This window comes from Cervus elaphus, chromosome 28 (genome assembly GCF_910594005.1).
Source record: "Cervus elaphus chromosome 28, mCerEla1.1, whole genome shotgun sequence".
Lineage (NCBI taxonomy): Eukaryota > Metazoa > Chordata > Mammalia > Artiodactyla > Cervidae > Cervus > Cervus elaphus.
This window is the reverse complement of record NC_057842.1, coordinates 29,179,878-29,197,953: the sequence shown is the minus strand read 5'-3', so window position 1 is coordinate 29,197,953 and position 18,076 is coordinate 29,179,878. Positions and strand designations below refer to the sequence as shown.

Below are 18,076 nucleotides of genomic sequence, written 5' to 3'. Positions count from 1 at the left end.
GAGAGGTAAAGGGAAGCCATAAGAGTTGGTGCCAGAAGGATAAGCTTGAGCCAAATCAGGCAAGTTCTTGAATGTTTGGTATTGATTCTTTATCATATGAGGAAGGAAAGCCATTCATTAGATTTTCAGGCTCTTAGAACCATATGGCCCTATGACCATTCATGTAATGTGACACCTGCCTTGCTCACCAGCAGTAAACTGATGGTAATTAGTGGCTCACCAATAGATTCTAATATAAGAAGCCCACTCTGGTGTGTAGAAAGTGAAAGTCACTCAGTCATATCCAACTCTTTGTAACCCCATGGACTGTATGGTCCATGGAATTCTCAGGCCAGAGTACTGGAGTGGGTAGCCTTTCCCTTCTCCAGGGGATCTTCCCAACCCAGGGATCAAACCCAGATCTCCCACATTGTAGGCGGATTCTTTACCAGCTGAGCCACAAGAGAAACCCAAGAATACTGGAGTGGGTAGCCTATCCCTTCTCCAGTGGATCTTCCTGACCCAGGAATCGAACCAGGGTCTCCTGCACTTAGGCAGATTCTTTACCAACTGAGCGATCAGGGAAGCCCTAGTGCAATTCTGAAGACTAGAAAATCATGATGAATTGGAACTACTGAAAGAGAACTGAAATAGTAATTAAATGAGTGGGAGGAACATTCCAGTTCTCCTACACACCCCAGGCTCCCCACAAGTAACATTAACTCCTCTGTGGTTTGTCTGGTAGCTGAGCCAGTTTTTGTTTTGCCGATTTCCAACCTCCATTAGTCCAAAGCTCAATAGTATCCTCTATGTTCAAATTTCCAACTTGGAAGAGTAGGTGAACTTAATTTTCAGATTTTTCTGAATATGAATTCACTCAGAGTTTTAGAATCTTATGTTCCCCTTGTGTGAGAGGAGTCAGTTTTGCCTGCTGGGTAAACTAACAATACCATGTAAGGGTGAAAGACATAGTATTTCAGGTTATAGACCTGGATTCAAGTCCTCCCCTTACTCTCTCTGAATCCTGAAGCATCATTTAATTTACCCCAGGCCTTGGCTTTCTCTTTGTAAACTATGGGTAATGATGGAAAATCTCTCCTTGGTTCTGGAAAGAACAGGTAAGACAAGAGCTGTAAAGATGTGAACATATGCCCAGAATATAGTGAACACTTCGACAATGTTAGCTATTGCTGTGAATAGAAATCATTAGCCTTTCCTTTTCTATCTCCCAGGACATGAGGGGTTCGTTAGATGATTGGTTGTTTGAGATTTAAACATTGAAAAGTGAACAAAGTAAAACACACTAATACAGTTGCCATTTTTCCTAGTTTATATATTCCCAAGTGGTAACAATTGTACTACCATTAATTAACGAAATCCTTCTATCCTGAAGGATTATCTTCAGTATCTTTCACCCTCATAGTGGCTACGTGTTCTGCAGAAAGAAGATAATCTAGGATTTATGTTGAAGAAGGTAACTCGGATAGAAAGGAAGAGAGGAACAGTGGAGAACACCAATCATAGCCAAGTTCTAACTCTGAAGTTATTCAATCCAACTAGATTACCCTGCTAGCCAAGGAAGAGCCGACGGGTCTTTTAAATGACACTTTAATTCAGTTTTGTGCTTTTTAAAATTGCTTTGGGAAGAACTGGTCTTCAAATTTGTGTCTTCCACAATCCACATCTTATTCCCCTTGGGGGTTCTTTTTCTGTTACTACCTTCATTCCCATTCATCTTCCTCAGCCACATGTTACAGCAAGTATTCTGCTTCAAAAGCAAGCTTCATTGAATGCTACATAAAATACCTTTTCATAAAGCTTATTCCCACAGATGTCATGGTAAAGCAACTGATTGCTCTAAGCTTCCTATTTAACCATATTTTCAAAACCTTAAGAAATACATCTAAGTTTACTGTAACATTCTGAAGCAACTTTTCTCTCTAGCTGGTATGCCCTGTTTCCTTTTTACTTCATTTTTTTTTTCTTTTTTAGTACAATGAGAGCACTCTTCTTGTTGACATTATTTTTATACAATGTTAATCAGTAATTTTTTTAATAATAGTGAGTTTGTCATTTAACACTTTTTATGATACTCATTATCTTCCAAAAGAAGAAATGTTTCATGAAAAGTCAAAGTTGGACAACATTAACCCTTTCTCACCTCCCACCACGTAACCAGTCAGCCTGGGCTGAAATTCTAGGCTATGAGAGGACAGCGTGCGCCTCCAAGCCATGGGGACATTCCAGCTGGCTCAATAGAGCCCACAAGAAATGCGAGGTCAAGCTTGCAGTGTGCCCAGTGAGGTTTTGTGTTTTTTTTTTTTTGCCCAGTGAGATTTATGCTGCTGCTGCTGCTAAGTCACTTCAGTCGTGTCCGACTCTGTGCAACCCCATAGACGGCAGCCCGCCAGGCTCAGCCGTCCCTGGGATTCTCCAGACAAGAACACTGGAGTGGGTTGCCATTTCCTTCTCCAATGCATGAAAGTGAAAAGTGAAATTAAAGTCGCTCAGTCGTGTCTGACTCTTCGCAACCCCATGGACTGCAGCCTACCAGGCTCCTCCGTCCATGGGATTTTCCAGGCAAGAGTACTGGAGTGGGTTGCCATTGCCTTCTCCATGAGATTTATGAGTCCCAGCTATATTTATTCACTCAGCTCCTGATTCTGTAAAGAAACAGTTAAATGGAAATCAACTTCTAGACTGGAAGATGATAACTGGTCAATTCCAGAAAAGTCTCTCATGAAGTCCAATCTCCTTAGTATTCTCAGATGAAACTGGAAGGAATGACTTCTGCCTAAGCACAGGCCTTGTGCCAACACATATGCAATGATCTTGTTCTAAGGATCTTAAGATTCTCCTAGAAATGTGAACCAGACAGAATCTTGGGGACCAAAGATAATGTCTTATTCACCACCCTCCAAATATTAAATGGCTTACAGTATTTCATCACAGTTACTTTAGCATGCAGAAACAGATTATTTACTAAACTAATAGATAGAGGTGTGCACTTTGCTCTTTGTTAAATGTTGCTGCTGCTGCTAAGTCACTTCACTCGTGTCTGATTCTGTACGACCCCACAGATGGCAGCCCACCACCTCCCCCATCCCTGGGATTCTCCAGGCAAGAACACTGAAGTGGGTTGCCATTTCCTTCTCCAATGTTAAATGTTAATTATACAGAAATGTTATGCTTACAGAAAACATATGAATGAGCCTACCATTTCCAAATTTTCATTTCTAAACAGTGATAATTCATTCACTAATTATTTTTAAAATCTCTGACAGGAAGTGATCACAGGGATCATGTGGTTTTCAGTGATGGCCCCAGAAAATAGCCCACCATCAAAGTTCACGGAAAATTCTCTGTCCTCCTCCTCCTCCTCACGATGTTTACAGAGAGCTTTCTAGGAGCCAGAAAGTTTACTCATCATATCTCACTCCACTGTCTCGCTTACAGTGTGGGTACAATTCTGTCGAGTATCTCTCTTCAGCTGTGGTACCAGCATCAAACACAGACAGTATTCTGACTGATGAGATCAGAAGGAAGTAGGGCTATTCCCCTCCTTCGTTTTACACACAGTATTCCCTTCATCTAGCCAAGGACCACACCACTAGTTTAGGAACCCTGCATGCAGTTACAGAATTTGACCACTAGATCACTGTTGTTCTTTCTCAAGAACTTGACAATGACATGCAGACTAAGACTTAAGATGAGACACCTGAAGCATGCTACTGAAACTGTCCTCCAATTCTAAACTGATCTCTTCATCATGGTTCTTTTCAGAGTCCGGGTCTTTATCCAGATACAGATCCGGGGTATAACCTTCATGTACATCCTATACATTTACATATTTATATTCTCATGATGTCATCTTATTCACAATTTCTTGAAATATCATGGTATGATGTGTGCTGAAGCCCCAAGTACCTTATGTATTCTACATTTCCCTTATCTTCTAACCTAGCACCTCTGAAAAAGAGAGAAGTGTTCTTATAGTTTGAGCACCTTTTTTAACAAACAGGTCATTTTTGCGACTACTATTTCAGTACAATTCTCCCAGTTTCTTCAGAAGAATCTGGCCTTGTACTCCCACTGTCATCTCTGGAACAGCACACTTCTTTCAGGGAAACACACAACACCTTTATCCTTGTCTACTAATGCTGACATAACCTAAGATGAGCTAATTTATTTTTACATATGTCTAACTTTTTGTACAATGAATTTTGCTTTAGGTTCCCCCTATTGCCTCTGAGCAAAAAATGATGCTGTTTGTGCCATTTGCTCACAAAAGCATTACGTACTTCTTTTGTTCAAAGTTGCCGCTGGACAGTATCGATTTTCTACATTTTATAGGACACTGTAACACTGCACTTTCTCAAATGCTTCACTGTGAAGAAATCAGGGTCCCTATTGCATGTGACATGTATACAATCTTAAACTTAGTTTTATTATCAAAATAGTAGAGGGTTATTGATAGATCGCCATTTGCATTTTCCAATCATTTTCTTTTTTAAAAATTGAGATACAATTGACACATAACATTGTATTAGTTTTAGGTGTATAATATAATGCCAGTTATTTTCAATGAACAGTTTTGGTTGCACACTCCTATTATGGGTACTCTTTCAAAAACTAAAGGTATCTTGTGGCAGTTCTATTGCTCTAGACCAGCCATTTCTTTGATCTCCTCCCAACTAGCAGATGGGCTTCCCTGTAGGCTCCACGGTAAAGAATTTGCCTCCAATGCAGAAGACACAGGTTCAGTCCCTGGGTTGGGAAGATCCCCTGGAGCAGGAATGGCAACCCACTCCAGTATTCTTGCCTAGAGAGTCGCATGGACAGAGGAGCCTGATGGACTACAATCCGTGGGATCGCAGAGTCGGACACGACCTAGTGACTAACGTGCAGCACACAGCTAGCAGATACATAGGATGGACGAACTACTGCTCTCAGTACAGGTTTTAAACTAATGAGATACTTAAACTTTGAGAGAGGTATTAGCCATGATGACATTTGAGATTTATTAGTGGTCTTTTATCCTGCCTGAGCATCTCCTGCTCTTCCAACTTTACTAATACATTAGACTCATTTGAACTCAGGTAACCTTTCGGTAACATTGGCCTAAAGAAATCTACCAGTCCCCAGAGGCCAATTTGGAACAGGAGTTATTGGTTAAGCCAGCGTTGGCATTTGGTTCAGTCCATTTCCCAGCCTTTAGTAGATAATGCAAGTTTGCATGTATGTCTACTTTTATTTAATCTTTTAAAAAGTGTTTAAGACAGTCATGCTTGGTGATGCGGCACAATACCTAAAGGCTGGTATTAAGATATGTTTCTGATCCTCTGGAAAGCTTTTCTGACTCAGTAGGCTGTGAACTTTCACAATAGCCCTAAAGGCAATCCTCTGTGAGTTACTGTAGGTTGGGAACTGCACCTGGATTATTTGCAGGAAAGAAAATTTGCAGTGTGTTGGTTAACAGCACAACCACTGGAATAGTTGAGGATAAGAATCATCTGGTGGACAGCTAAAATGATACACCAGTCCACATAAAATATATTTCATATGAAAGACCTTCATTAATGACACTGGTATTAATCATATCATATCATATTAGAATACTTTGCTAAAGCAATCTCAAAATACCTAAATGGAATAAGATGCAAAGAAGCAAGTAAAATGATTTGCAACTTAAACGTATGTTTTGTGAGGGCATAATAACCTTCGGTTCAAATTCATGTTTGAACAAAAAGCATGGGCTTATAACATCTGAGTTATAACAAAAATAGATGATTTTAATTTAAATGAAACACAGAACTAGTTGAGAATGAGATAATTGCAAATACAAAAAAAAAATAGTGTTTGTTACTCCCATCTCCACTCCCAGTCTAAAAAACAAGTGTTGAATAATAATTCCATATTGTATCAGTATAAATAACTATTGTGAAGTTCTATGTTGATCTAAGAGATCAGAATTAAAATGTGTCATTGTACTTAAGAAAACAAGTACATCTACCTTGTTTAAATACATTTGTAAATTTAGAAATTATAATACAAAAGGTACTTTAACATAAATGACAGTTACCTAGAATGTAGTATTTTTAAATTAATCTTTTTTGTGAAATAATTGTAGAAATACATAGAAAACAGTTGTGAAATACTGTGAAATACATAATGCAGTTCTATGAAATAATACAGAGAGATCTTGTGTACCCTTTAGCCCAATAACAACACTTGCAAACACTAAAGTACGCTAGCGTGATCAGCATGCCGACGCTGGTACAGTCAAGGATGCCTCCTGTTGCCTTTTTATGGTCACATCCACTTCCCTGTGACATGCCACCTGCCTTAGTCCTGCAACCACTAATTTGTTTTCCATTTCTCTGATTCTGTCACGTCAAGAATGTTATTTATATGGACTCATACAGGATATAGCTTTTGGAATTGGCTTTTTTCATTCAGCTTAATTCCATGAAAATTTATACAGGCCGATGCATGTATCACTAGTCCCTCTCTTGTATTGCTGAGTAGTATCCCATAAGACAGATACGCCAATTCACTCTAGGAATAACATCGGGATTGCATCCAGGTTGGGACTATTATGGATAAAGCTGCTAAACACTTTCATATACAGTTTATCGTGTGAACACATCTTCCTTTCTCTGGCATAAATGGCCAGGAGTATGTTGCTGGGTTACACTGTAGTTGCATTTTAGTTTTTTTAAGAAAACTTCAAACTGTTTTCCAAAGTAGCTTTACATAAATATTTCCATTTTCTTTCTTCCAAGATTTCTGTAGTTGGTTTTCTAAATTTTGACCATCGTGTATCTTGGGATGAATTTCTTTGGGTTTTTCCTATTTGGGCTTCAATCAGCTTCTTGACTATGTAAGTCAAATTTGGAAATTTGCAGTCACTATTTCTTCGAGCACTTTTTCAGTAATGCTCTTTTTTTTCTTTCCTTTCAGAACTCCAATGATAACAAATGTTAGATTTTTTTTTTTACTGTCTCATGGCTGTATGAGGCTGTGTCCATTTTTTTTTCATCTACTTTTTTTCTCTCTTATTTTTATATTGGGTAATTTCTATTGTTCTATCTTCAAGCTCACTTTTTTGGTTCTGTCTCCTCCATTCTGCAGCTGAGTTTAATTTTGGATATTTCATTTTTTTCAGTTCTATATTTTCAATTTGGGTCTTCTTTACATCTTCTATTTCTTTGCTGACACTTTTTTTTTTCATTCAAGTATGTTCATAATTCCTTGTTCAAGAATTTTTTTTGCTCTAAAATGTCTGCCAGATAATTCCAACATTTCTGTCACACTATGTTAGCTTCCATTCGTCGCCTGTTTTCATTCATGTTGAGATCGTTATCCTTATTGCTATAGTTAGGAATTTTGGATTGAAACATGGGTATTTGGGTATCACATTATGAGATTGTATCTTTCTTTCTTAAACATTCCGATTAGCTGGTTTTCTCTGGTACTACTTTGGCAGGGGAAGGAGATACCAACCCACTCATTATTTCTGAGTAGGGGTTAGAAGTCCAGCTTCCCCACTCAGACCCAGCTGAAGCTCAAGAGAGGAAGGGCTTCTCATTAAGGCTTGGAGATAGTGGAAGTTTCTTTCCACTCAGCCTTCACTGGTACCTCCATAGCTAGGAGGGGCAGGAGGGCCTTGTTACTGCTCCCCGTTGGCTTCATCTGACACCACGGGGCAGGGGGTTGACCTCCCTGCTGCTGGGCAGTGGTGAAAGACCTGATTGCCCACTAAGCCGCCTCTGACAAGGCACTGCTGGGGAGCGAGGGGTGCGCCTTAGTCCAGAGAGAGGCTCGAAGTCCAGACTCCCTCTGTGACTCTGTAGACACTACAGAGGGGGATTTCCTGCTTCCTGAAAGGAATGAAAGTCCAGGCTCCCTTTTGACTTCCCAGATACCACAGCCTAGACAGAGGCGAGCACTTGGCTCCACACTCTTTGCTGCTGTGGTTGGGCAGTGGGGCTACAGATGTTTCTGTGTTGTTAGTTAAAGAAGGGCTATTCAGGTCAGTTCAGTTCAGTTCAGTCGCTCAGTCGTGTCTGACTCTTTGTGACCCCCCAAATTATTGTCTTTAATTTTTTTTTGTCTTGCTAGGCTTTCCCCTCCCTTGTCCTTTGGTCAGACACCAGGCTTCTGCTGGGGCTTTTTCACTATCTGTGTCCATTGGCATTTCTGAGTTGTGGGCTTCTTCAGCTCCAAGCATGGTATACATGAGACAAAAGAAAAGTAGGAAATTCCCTCCCATGTCCTTCCTTGGGTCCCAAGATTCCTAGTCAGTCTACCTTCTTTCCACCTTTCAGAGGCTTCCTACATGTGTTTTATATATTTATATATATGGCTTCCCAGGTGGTTCAGTGGAAAAGAATCTGCCTGCCAATGCAGGAGCCACAGGGGACATGGTTTCAGTCCCTGGGTCAGAAAGATCCCCTGGAGGAGGAAATGGCAACCCATTTCACTATTCCTGCCTGGGAAATTCCACGGACAGAGGAGCCTAGCAGACTATAGTCCGTGGGATCACAAAGAGTTGGACATGACTGAGTGACTAAGCACACATGCATATGTATATATATAATGTCCAGGGTTTTCAGCTCTACTTGAGGGGAAGGTTAGGAAAAAAGTACACCTAGTACAACTTCCTGAGAAAAAAAAAAAAAGTCCAGAAGATAGTATTTTGAGACACTGAAGTTGTTACATTTTCAATTATTACAATTAAATCTTTTTAAATACTTACCAAAGATTTTAGTTTCCACTTACCTATTAGCTTCTAAGTGAATTTCTGGGACATAGAGTCATAATTTGGTTTGTTGATACAAAAAAGAATTTTAATCTGATTTAGTTATAGAGAGAAAGCATCATTTCCTTTCAGCCAGCAATGATATCAAGATGATATATAATTCCCTATGAGGTGAATTAGAAGTGAACAAATCATATTAGATGTGTCAAGGTGAAAAGATGAGTAAAAATAAAAAGATTTAGGCTTAGCTCTGCTCTGAATGCCAAAGACTAAGACAACTGTAATATTTTGGTTTTCTACAAGAGGATAATTATAGCGTTAATACAGTATGACCAGTATATAGCCATTGTTATTCTAGCCATCTTTAAATAAGGAACAAAATAAAATAATTTTATTTTAATTCCAGGTATTCAGACCTACTATGACAATGTCGGTCACTGTTTCTTGCTTCGGGCACCATCACTCCCCCTCATATGACCCAAACTCCTCGGAACTGGGGCCATCTTGCTCCTCCCTGAATGAAATCCACGTCTTCCCACAGGCTCTCTGAGTTCTGCTGGGAAGGTGTTCTCACCTTGCCTCTGGTTATGCCCTCTCAAAGCCCCCTCCCCCATTTCTCAAGGTCTATCTTCAAACATGCCAGCCTGTCACTTACAATCTACCCAGGGGATGGGTTCCCAGCTCTTTGGGAAGGCAACCCTTCAGTTCGGTCTTAAAGGATGAGTTAGAACTACTCAAAGGTGCAGGATTGAGCAAGGGAGAGAGGGAGAAGGTGTAGAGCAGCCGGGTACTTCGTTGGCAGAAGGGGTTAATGAGCTAAGGAGCAGAGGGCAACCATCTGATATATGTCAGCAAACTGCCAACAGCTTCATACTGGTGTCCATTCTGTGACAAGGAGTGGTGAGAAGAGAGGCTATAAAGGGAGCAACATATCACATTAGGAAAGATTTGTATTTCACGAAAAATTTTATACATTTTTGGTTGAAGACAGGGCATTCCTTAAGTGTATTGTGTAGAAAATGACACAGAACTGCAATTTGATTCATGCTCAAAGCCTTCTGATTATAGCCCTAATCTGCCTTCACAGCTTTTATTTCCCTTGTTCTAACATGAGGTCCACACACACCCATCAGATGAAAGGACTGGCTCTTTCCTGAACACAGCCGTAAGTTCCCCGCTTGATGAACTCACTCGGGCAGAGCAAGGCCCGTTTTACCACTCCTCTGCAAAAATACGTATAATGCTCTTCCAAAGGCAGTTGCGAGGATTTAATGAGCTAACGCGAGAAAGCAGCCGGTTTACTGTTTGTCAGTTAGGAGACAATCAATTTTCTTCCTTCCTCCTGACACTTATCCTAATCTACTTTGAATTACAATTATATGCGTATCCCTGCCACAAGATTGCAAGATCCTTTAGACTGTGTCTATAACAGTGGCTCTAACGAGGGGCCGTTTTGCCTTTGAAGGATGTATGATAAGGTCTGGAGACATTTTGTGCTTAGTCGCTGAGTCGTGTCTGACTCTTTGCAACCCCATGAACTACAGCCCTCCAAGCTCCTCTATCCATGGGATTTTCCAGGCAAGAATACTGCAGTGGGTTGCCATTTTCTTCTCCAAGATATTTTGGATTATCTCGATTGTCAGACTGTCTTGATCATAGCATGTTAGCAGTTATACATCCTAATCATGCACAACGGAGCCCACAGAAAAAGAATTACTCAACCCAAAACGTCATTGGTGCCAAGGTTGGGAAACCCACCCTGGTTCATCTTTGTGGCCCGAGCACAGCTAGCCAAGTTGCACGTTACAGAAGTATTCAGAACTGTAAGAAATCCTTTGAAACTGCTCTTCTGTAGGTAAATTTATAAATTGCTGCGAGGGAGTAAAAATTAAATTAGAAATTTATTCGGTGTAGGAAAATTGAAAGGTAACAGAGGTTTATGAATCCTGATTAATTTGGGGGAAACTCATTTCCATTTGTATTTAGAGGTGACCAATTTAAAAGCTGAAGTTCTCTTAATCAGCAAGCTTTTGTAATGAAATGCAGCAGGATTTACTTTTATATCAAAGTCGCTCCCCTGATAGTTAAAGAATGCAACGGAATACAATTAAAAGCTCACTGGTAAGCACAATACAGTGCCATGGCTGCATCCTGGGAGAGAAATACACTTAATAATCTAGATTCTAGTGACACTTTAATGAGAAGTTTAAACTCACTGGCCCTGAATCTCAGAATTTATCTGTGCTCTTTACCTAGATTTTCATTTCAAAGTAATTAAGTGATGAGTGAAAATCAAGAGAAAAGCTTGTGATTGGGAAAAAATGCTGCCTGTTAGTATTCTAAACTGAAGAGATGAACTAAGGATAAATCTATGGCATTAGCCACAATGGTAACACCTTCCTGCAGAGGAGATACAAGCAGTACCCAGGGGATCTAACCAAGCCCGTAGCATCTTTGCCTAGCAAATGTCAGATCCAACACCCGTGACAAAATACCAATGGGACTAGGTCACTCAGTGATGAGGGCATTTTCATGGGTCCTGGTGGATAAAAGATTAACAAGTGTTAGTATAATCTGTTTTTCCCACTATCCGTAAAAAAATGCTCAAATCACTGTGTGATTTTGCTTGGTCATGTCAAAATCTTTGCTGAAGCCAAACAGGACACCCTGGTTTTTAACAGTACCCAGTACTTGAAAAATAAATCTCATAAAAACAGTAACGGTGATGATTCCATTATATAAGGAAATAGTTCTTACTGTCACAATTTTATTGCCAATAGCCACAGAGAGAAAAATGGTTATTTGGTAACTTTTCTAACACATTTTTTAAAAACCTAAGGGCTAATGTAACATCAGTGGTATGTTATCTGGTATGTTATCTGCTAAGTCGCTTCAGTCGTGTCCAACTCTTTGCAACCCTACGGACTGTAGCCCACTGGTTCCCTCGGTCCATGGGATTCTCCAGGCACGAATACTAGAGTGGGTTGCCTTGCCCTCGTCCAGGAGATCTTTCCAACCCAGAGATCAAACCTGTGTCTCTTATGTCTCCTGCACTGTCAGGCGGGTTCTTTACCACTAGCACCATCTGGGAAGCCCCAGTATGCTTTCTATCTCTTTATTATTACGTGTAACAGTTTAGATAACCCACTTGGCGTGGGAGGGCACCGGGGCTCCACTGTTCCTCTCATTCAGGATCTGAAAATGGAATGGTGAAGAATATTCTGCACAAGTCTTCTTCCTCATCTACTTCTCTCTCTTAAGCAGGGTCGCTGCTTCTGTGCCAGGAAAACCACTGCTTTATCTCATGGCTGTTCTTTTTGAAAAAGAACTAGAATCTGCCAGAACATGCTTTCCTTCTCAAATTCAAATCAGAGATTTTCTAAAGTTCCTTTGAACTGGACCTCTCTCTATCTCCAAATAGTTCTCATTAAATCTCTCAGTGTACCCTCTGACTTAAAATGTTTCACTCATGCCTTCCAGAAATATTACAGTCTGTCAGATAATGGAAAAACAAGTTCATTAGACTTCTCACAGCAGCAACTCTTTGCTCTTACCTTAGCTCCTAATTGAGGACGGTAGCCTTTTTTCCAAGGTTCCCTTCCCGGATGCCAAATACTCAGCAGATCAATGCCTGTCTGAAATGTCATTGTGAATAATGTTCATCACTATCCTGAGCGTATGCTTTTTAGGATTCCTCCAGACTGGAATATTTGGGGGGGGGGTGGATTTTTTCCACATTATCAGGAAATTAGTTTCCTTCCTTCCACCAGTGCTCATTATTTGACTCAATAATTATATGAAGGAATACAAAACTATGACATCTGAGGGGATATACATCAAGAGCTTTGCTGTGCTCCTTCACAGATACTTGTTTCAGTGAGCAAAGGCTTCCCTGACTACAGGGACCTCTGTTGCGTGCTTCGGTAAGGATGCTCTGATGTGTGCGATCCCAGTTCAGTGCATACAGGTTATCTATCCTGTTGCTCTTCTGTAGCACGTCACCTTAATTATACCTGGTATATTGTGTTCCTGGTCTTGGTTCCTGAAACTGGTCTAAACAAGTTTTACTTACAAAGTGTTCATGCAACTTTCCATGGAATCTCCTCAATATTTTTCCCTCGAAATATTTTTTCTGTTAGTCAGCAAGAATCCAATTTTAGAATCTCAAGCTCTGGGCTAATGAAAAGTGAATTAGAAGTTGATTGGCACAAACGCAAATGTTAATCCATTAATGAATGACCACAGTTCTTTTTCAAGACCTAAAATAATTTGTTGTAGATTGCCTGGCAATTAACAAATCTCATACGTGAATGCAGAACAAAGGAAAACAGAGTAATGTAATCACTTGTAAGGCACATTATATGAATTCACACTGGAATCTGGAACCAGTCTGATGAACCATTTTGGAACACCAATCTAGTCAAAACTGCCTGCCTTTGAAAAGTCACTGCCCCAGTGAGGTCCAGTACTGTTGCCTTTGCCTCATGTCTAAAGCATCTTTATTTTGTTTCAGCTGGCAGGGTTCATCTACGCCTGTTATGTTGTGAAATGTATAACTGAAGAAGAGGACAGCTGTAAGTACAAAAGCTCTATCCCCTTTCTTTCAAGTTCAGAGCATCTTCTGTACTGCCTCTTACCTAGACTGCCTACTTCTCAGATGATACCCCTTAACACATCGTTAGAACCAGGGACTAAGCCCTTTGTACACATCAGGGTAAAGTGTTTTTCATTAAAGTATCCAGCATACAGATAACTAATGGGCGTCACCCAGGACTACAAATCACAACAATCAACAATTTGCAATAGTTTCAAAAATTCTCATAAGAACCAACTTCCAATTAATTCAAGAAATCATGAAACCAAATGTTGATATTTCCTTTTTGTTTCTGTGTGTGTGCTAAGTTGCTTCAGCCATGTCCAACTCTTTGCAACCCTGTGAATTTAGCCCACCAGGCTCCTCTGTCCATGGGGATTCTCCAGGCAAGAACACTGGACTGGGTTGCCACGCCCTCCTCCAGGGGATCTTCCCAACCCAGGGATCGAAGCCACATCTCTTATGTCTCCTGCATGGGCAGGCAGGTTCTTTACCACTAGCACCACCTAGGAAGCCCAGTTTTGTTGCTATAATTTGATACAAAAGGCGAGAATGTTACCTCAGAGTCTCAGCATTTAGCACTACTGCTTAATTCAAAGTATAGATGGCAGGGCCCTCTCACAAGCCTTGAAGTGGTTCCACTGTCCTCTACTCCTCTGAAAATTGGCAAATAGAAGGTTTCACTCTTCCTTGCCCCCACTAAGGATCTGAAAGAGAACTGGAAAAAGTACTTCAGTGATCTCTGGGTTCTTGCCCACACAGCTATATTTACTCTGAGGAAAAAATCAGAGTTGAGGATCATTTTTCTGGGTTTTCGAAAATGTTCATAATGACTGGGGTATTGAGACAGTGGGGAGAAAGATGACAATCCACTGCTGTGTTATAGGATGATCCAAGGAAAATGCTCAGAGAAACATGTGTTTCTTCTTCACTTTCCAATCATACTAGAAAGAAGGAGGCTGTATCAGATGTTTCATTTAGAGAACACACGTTCTCAATCATACTTGCACATGATGTAAAATCAGGACTACACAGTGCATAGTTTATATTATACTGTGTGCAAAAGGAAATGATAGTCATTTACAAATAAGCATTTGTAAAATACTCTTCAATGTGTGAGGTGCTATGTCAGTCTTTGGATGTTTTTAGATGAATGATATGCAGTCTTTTACCTCTAGGAATTAAGGATTTTGTAGGGGGAAAAAACATGTGAACAAATAAGTGTAATAAAACTCTGTACAGTGTGTAGTGTAGGGAGATAGAATAGGAATCAGGAATGACTTCATAGAGAAGAATTCTCTTGAGTTCCGTCTTGGAAAATAAATAAGTATTTGTTAGGTAGCTGATGTGGGAGTCAGGTGATCCCAGGCAAAAGGTGAAAAAGCATCAAGACATATCACAGCCTGCCATGCTGGGGGCAGAGGAGCCAGGATAATGACTGAATTACACCCTGTGCTAGAAGTGGGCACCCAGAGATGATTGGAATATCAAGCAGATGAGACAGCAGAAAAATGGTTATGACAAAGTAAGGAGTCTGGACTTTATTTTGTATAGCATCATGGCAAATCAATTGGCAATTAATAGAAAGAGAATAGCATAATCAGAAATGCACTTTGCAAAACATATGAAGGAAAGACTTGGATGGGTGCATCAAGATTAAGGAAAGGGAGACAAATTAGGACACCGTGACAAGGACTGAGGTGAGAAGATGAGGGTCTGGCCTAAGACCAGTGATGGAGAGGGAAAGGATACGTATGTTATTAAACATAAAGATAATACTCAATGATGGGCTAAAAAGAGATTGATGGATTTCTGTGTTTCTGACATGAGTGAACAGGTAGATGGAAATGTCAGTTGAGGAAACTAGAACAGGAATCCCAGGGAACTCTTTTAGGGAATTCGTCCCCAAGTCAAGTTTTGGTCAAAGCCATATAAATGCAAGGGGATGTGAAGTTACAAGTATCTTTTGGAAGACAATGCGTATCTTTAAAACATCTGAAAAGCTTTTTCATAATGCTTATTCTTTATATATATTTTGACCACAGCTCCTTATTTAGACAATTCACAACTTCTTTTTTTTTTATTGGAATATAATTGCTTTAAATGTTGTATTAGTTTCTGCTGCACAATGAAGTGAATCAGCTGTGTGTGTGTGTGTGTGTGTGTGTGTGTGTGGACTGACTCCCCCCACATCCCACCCACATGGGTCACCACACAGCATCGAGCTGAGCTGTCTATACAGTAGGTTCCCACCAGCTGTCTGTTTTACACATGGCATCGAACATACATAAATCCCATCTCCCAACGCATACCCCCACTGCGTCCACCCATTCATTCTGCCTGTGTCTCTATTCCCCCCTTGCAAACAGGTTCATCAGAACCATTTTTCTAGATTCCACATATCATTAGTACACAATATTTGTTTTTCTTTCTGACATACTTCACTCAACTTAAGTGCCTATATTAATCCAAAATGCAAGCAGCCTTATCATAGATAATTTTTCTACTTGTGGTCTTTTTGCTTAGTGAGTAAGATATAAACTACTTTGTTTTATATTCAAGTAGTCTCATGTTTATCTTGGACATTCGTGGGACCACTGAACAACCTGGAAGAGGACGCTGATTTGGGCCAGTTCTCTGTCCAGTTAGGTTTGTTTACTTGTGGTCACTCACACACAACTATGGGTATTTGTTGAGTAAAATGCTTTAGATTGATATTTCCCATGCATTATCATTATCTTGATCGCATATCTTCCAATGCTCAAGGGCAAAAAAAGGTTGCAATTTCTATCTCATTTTTTGGTAGTTATAAAGAAAATGACTTGGAGCCTTTAAAAATATTCTGGCTTGATGAAGGTAAAATACCCACATATACACACACACACACAAACACTGGAAGTCCTGAGATATGAGGCAACTGTAATGAATATACAAAGAGAGAAGGGATCTGTGTGTGACTGTCCTTACCTGCTATGGGGGATTTGCAATGAAACACCCTGATGGGAGCGATTCCTAAGGGTCTCGCAAGGAACAGAGGACAGTTTGGGTTCTGTAGCTGGTGCTGGGACTGGACTGTACAGGTAAGAGCCTAATCATGCACCTGGGAGACTGAAGTATCCATGACATCAGGCGGATACTGACCAGTCTGTCCTCAGTTTTAATATCTGAGGCTCAACAGCAATTGCAGCCAGAGAGCCTCAGAAGGACCAACGTCTAGGGAGCTACGGTGAGGGTCCAGGCTCCATGACCAAAGCCTCAAGACTCCACAAAATAGAATGAACCATCGCTGAACTAAAGGGAATCACTGCAGGCACACCGAACACCGAAGATGCTCTTCCTTATTTCTCCTTTTAAACGGTATCTTATGCACTTCTCTGGAGGCCAGTTTGATAAATATTTATCTAGATACTTTAATGCAAAGTTGTTGTTATTTTCCCCAATGAGAACCCGAGGCCTTGAAGCTGACATCTCTGACCCTTCAGCGATCTGCGTTGGAGCCCAAGCCTGGCAGGCCGGCTGGCGGTGCCAACTCACAGGACACCACCGCCATCTGCTGAGCCTGCCAGGGATGACGACCGCCCTGGGGCAGAGCTTTCAAATAGGAAGATGTGGCACTTCCGCCCCGGTGGACCAGCCCCCTAGGGCTGCAGTGACAAAAATGTAACAGACCGGGCAGCTCAACCAGCAGATACCTACCTTCTCACAGCTCTGGAGGCTAGAAGTCCAAGACCAAGGTGTTGGCAGGGTTGGTTTGCCCTGAAGGCTCTCTCCTTGGCTTGCAGAAGGCTGAATTCACTCTCTCCTAGGCTGGCAGAAGGCTGAATTCTTGCATCGTTCCCAGATGCCCCCTTTTCTCTGTCTGTGAATATGCCCAGGGCTCTTCCTATGCTTTAAGGGCACCAGCTTTATCAAATGAGGGCCACACATCCTTACGGCCTTTTTAACCTTGTGATGTGATAGTCGCTGGGTCCTGTCCGACTTTTTGTGACCTACGGTAGCCCGCCAGGGACCTTTCTCACCTTAATTACCTCTTTGAAGGCCCCTCTCCAAATACAATCACCTAGGGGGTTAGGCCTTTAAAAGATACATCTGGAAGGGGACACCATTCAGTCCCGAACATCCCATATCTAAAGATTAAACACACACACACACACAGAGGCACACAGCATGAGGCTGTGGGCGGTTTGAAAACGCCCACTGGGAAGAGAGTGGGGCGAGCTTCGGCTCACCGCGCCTCAAAGGCCCGGGGGTCAGAGGCCCCAGGCGGTGACGGCGGCCTCCCCGCCCCGGCTGCCCGCCAGCAGGCAGGGGTTCTGGTCGGTGTCTCCTGCCTGGGGTAGGGGCGCTCTGCCTTCAGAGGAGAAGCTCCTGGCCAGAAACCTGGGACCTGACGCTTGAACCTTACCTGCCTGGGGCAACCATCACAACAGACTTTCCTACATTTGTTCGTGAAAAGGCAGCGGTATGTCTTAGGAGAAAATTCTTTTCTCCAGGGGAGTGGTCGCCCCTCACTGGGCTGTCTCTGGGGTTGGGCTCTTCACTTTATCATGTGTTGCCAACCAGGCTGTTTTCCTTACAACCTCCAGTGTTTTCCATGCCTCTCTCATTCTCTTTGACAATATTCTGTGAAAGAAATCAAAGGTTCCGAGACTTCTGGTCTGGTGCCTTTTATTATACTTGTAACTCTTCTCTCCCTTAATCTTCAGCTTCTCTGCACCAGAGTCCGATGTCCACTTACA

General features: G+C 41.4%; 1 protein-coding gene across 4 annotated transcripts in view; it reads left to right on the top strand.

Annotated features, from left to right (window-relative positions):
• NKAIN2 (sodium/potassium transporting ATPase interacting 2) overlaps positions 1-18,076 on the top strand; it is a 1,116,125-nt gene that overhangs the window by 1,076,499 nt on the left and 21,550 nt on the right. For all 4 annotated transcript variants that reach the window (XR_006338407.1, XM_043890316.1, XM_043890318.1 and 1 more), the window contains one exon: positions 13,257-13,317. Coding sequence is in view for 3 of the 4 variants with exons in the window: in XM_043890316.1 (XP_043746251.1) it covers positions 13,257-13,317 (61 nt within the window). In the remaining variant the exon portion in view is untranslated. The remainder of the gene's footprint in view (positions 1-13,256; positions 13,318-18,076) is intronic.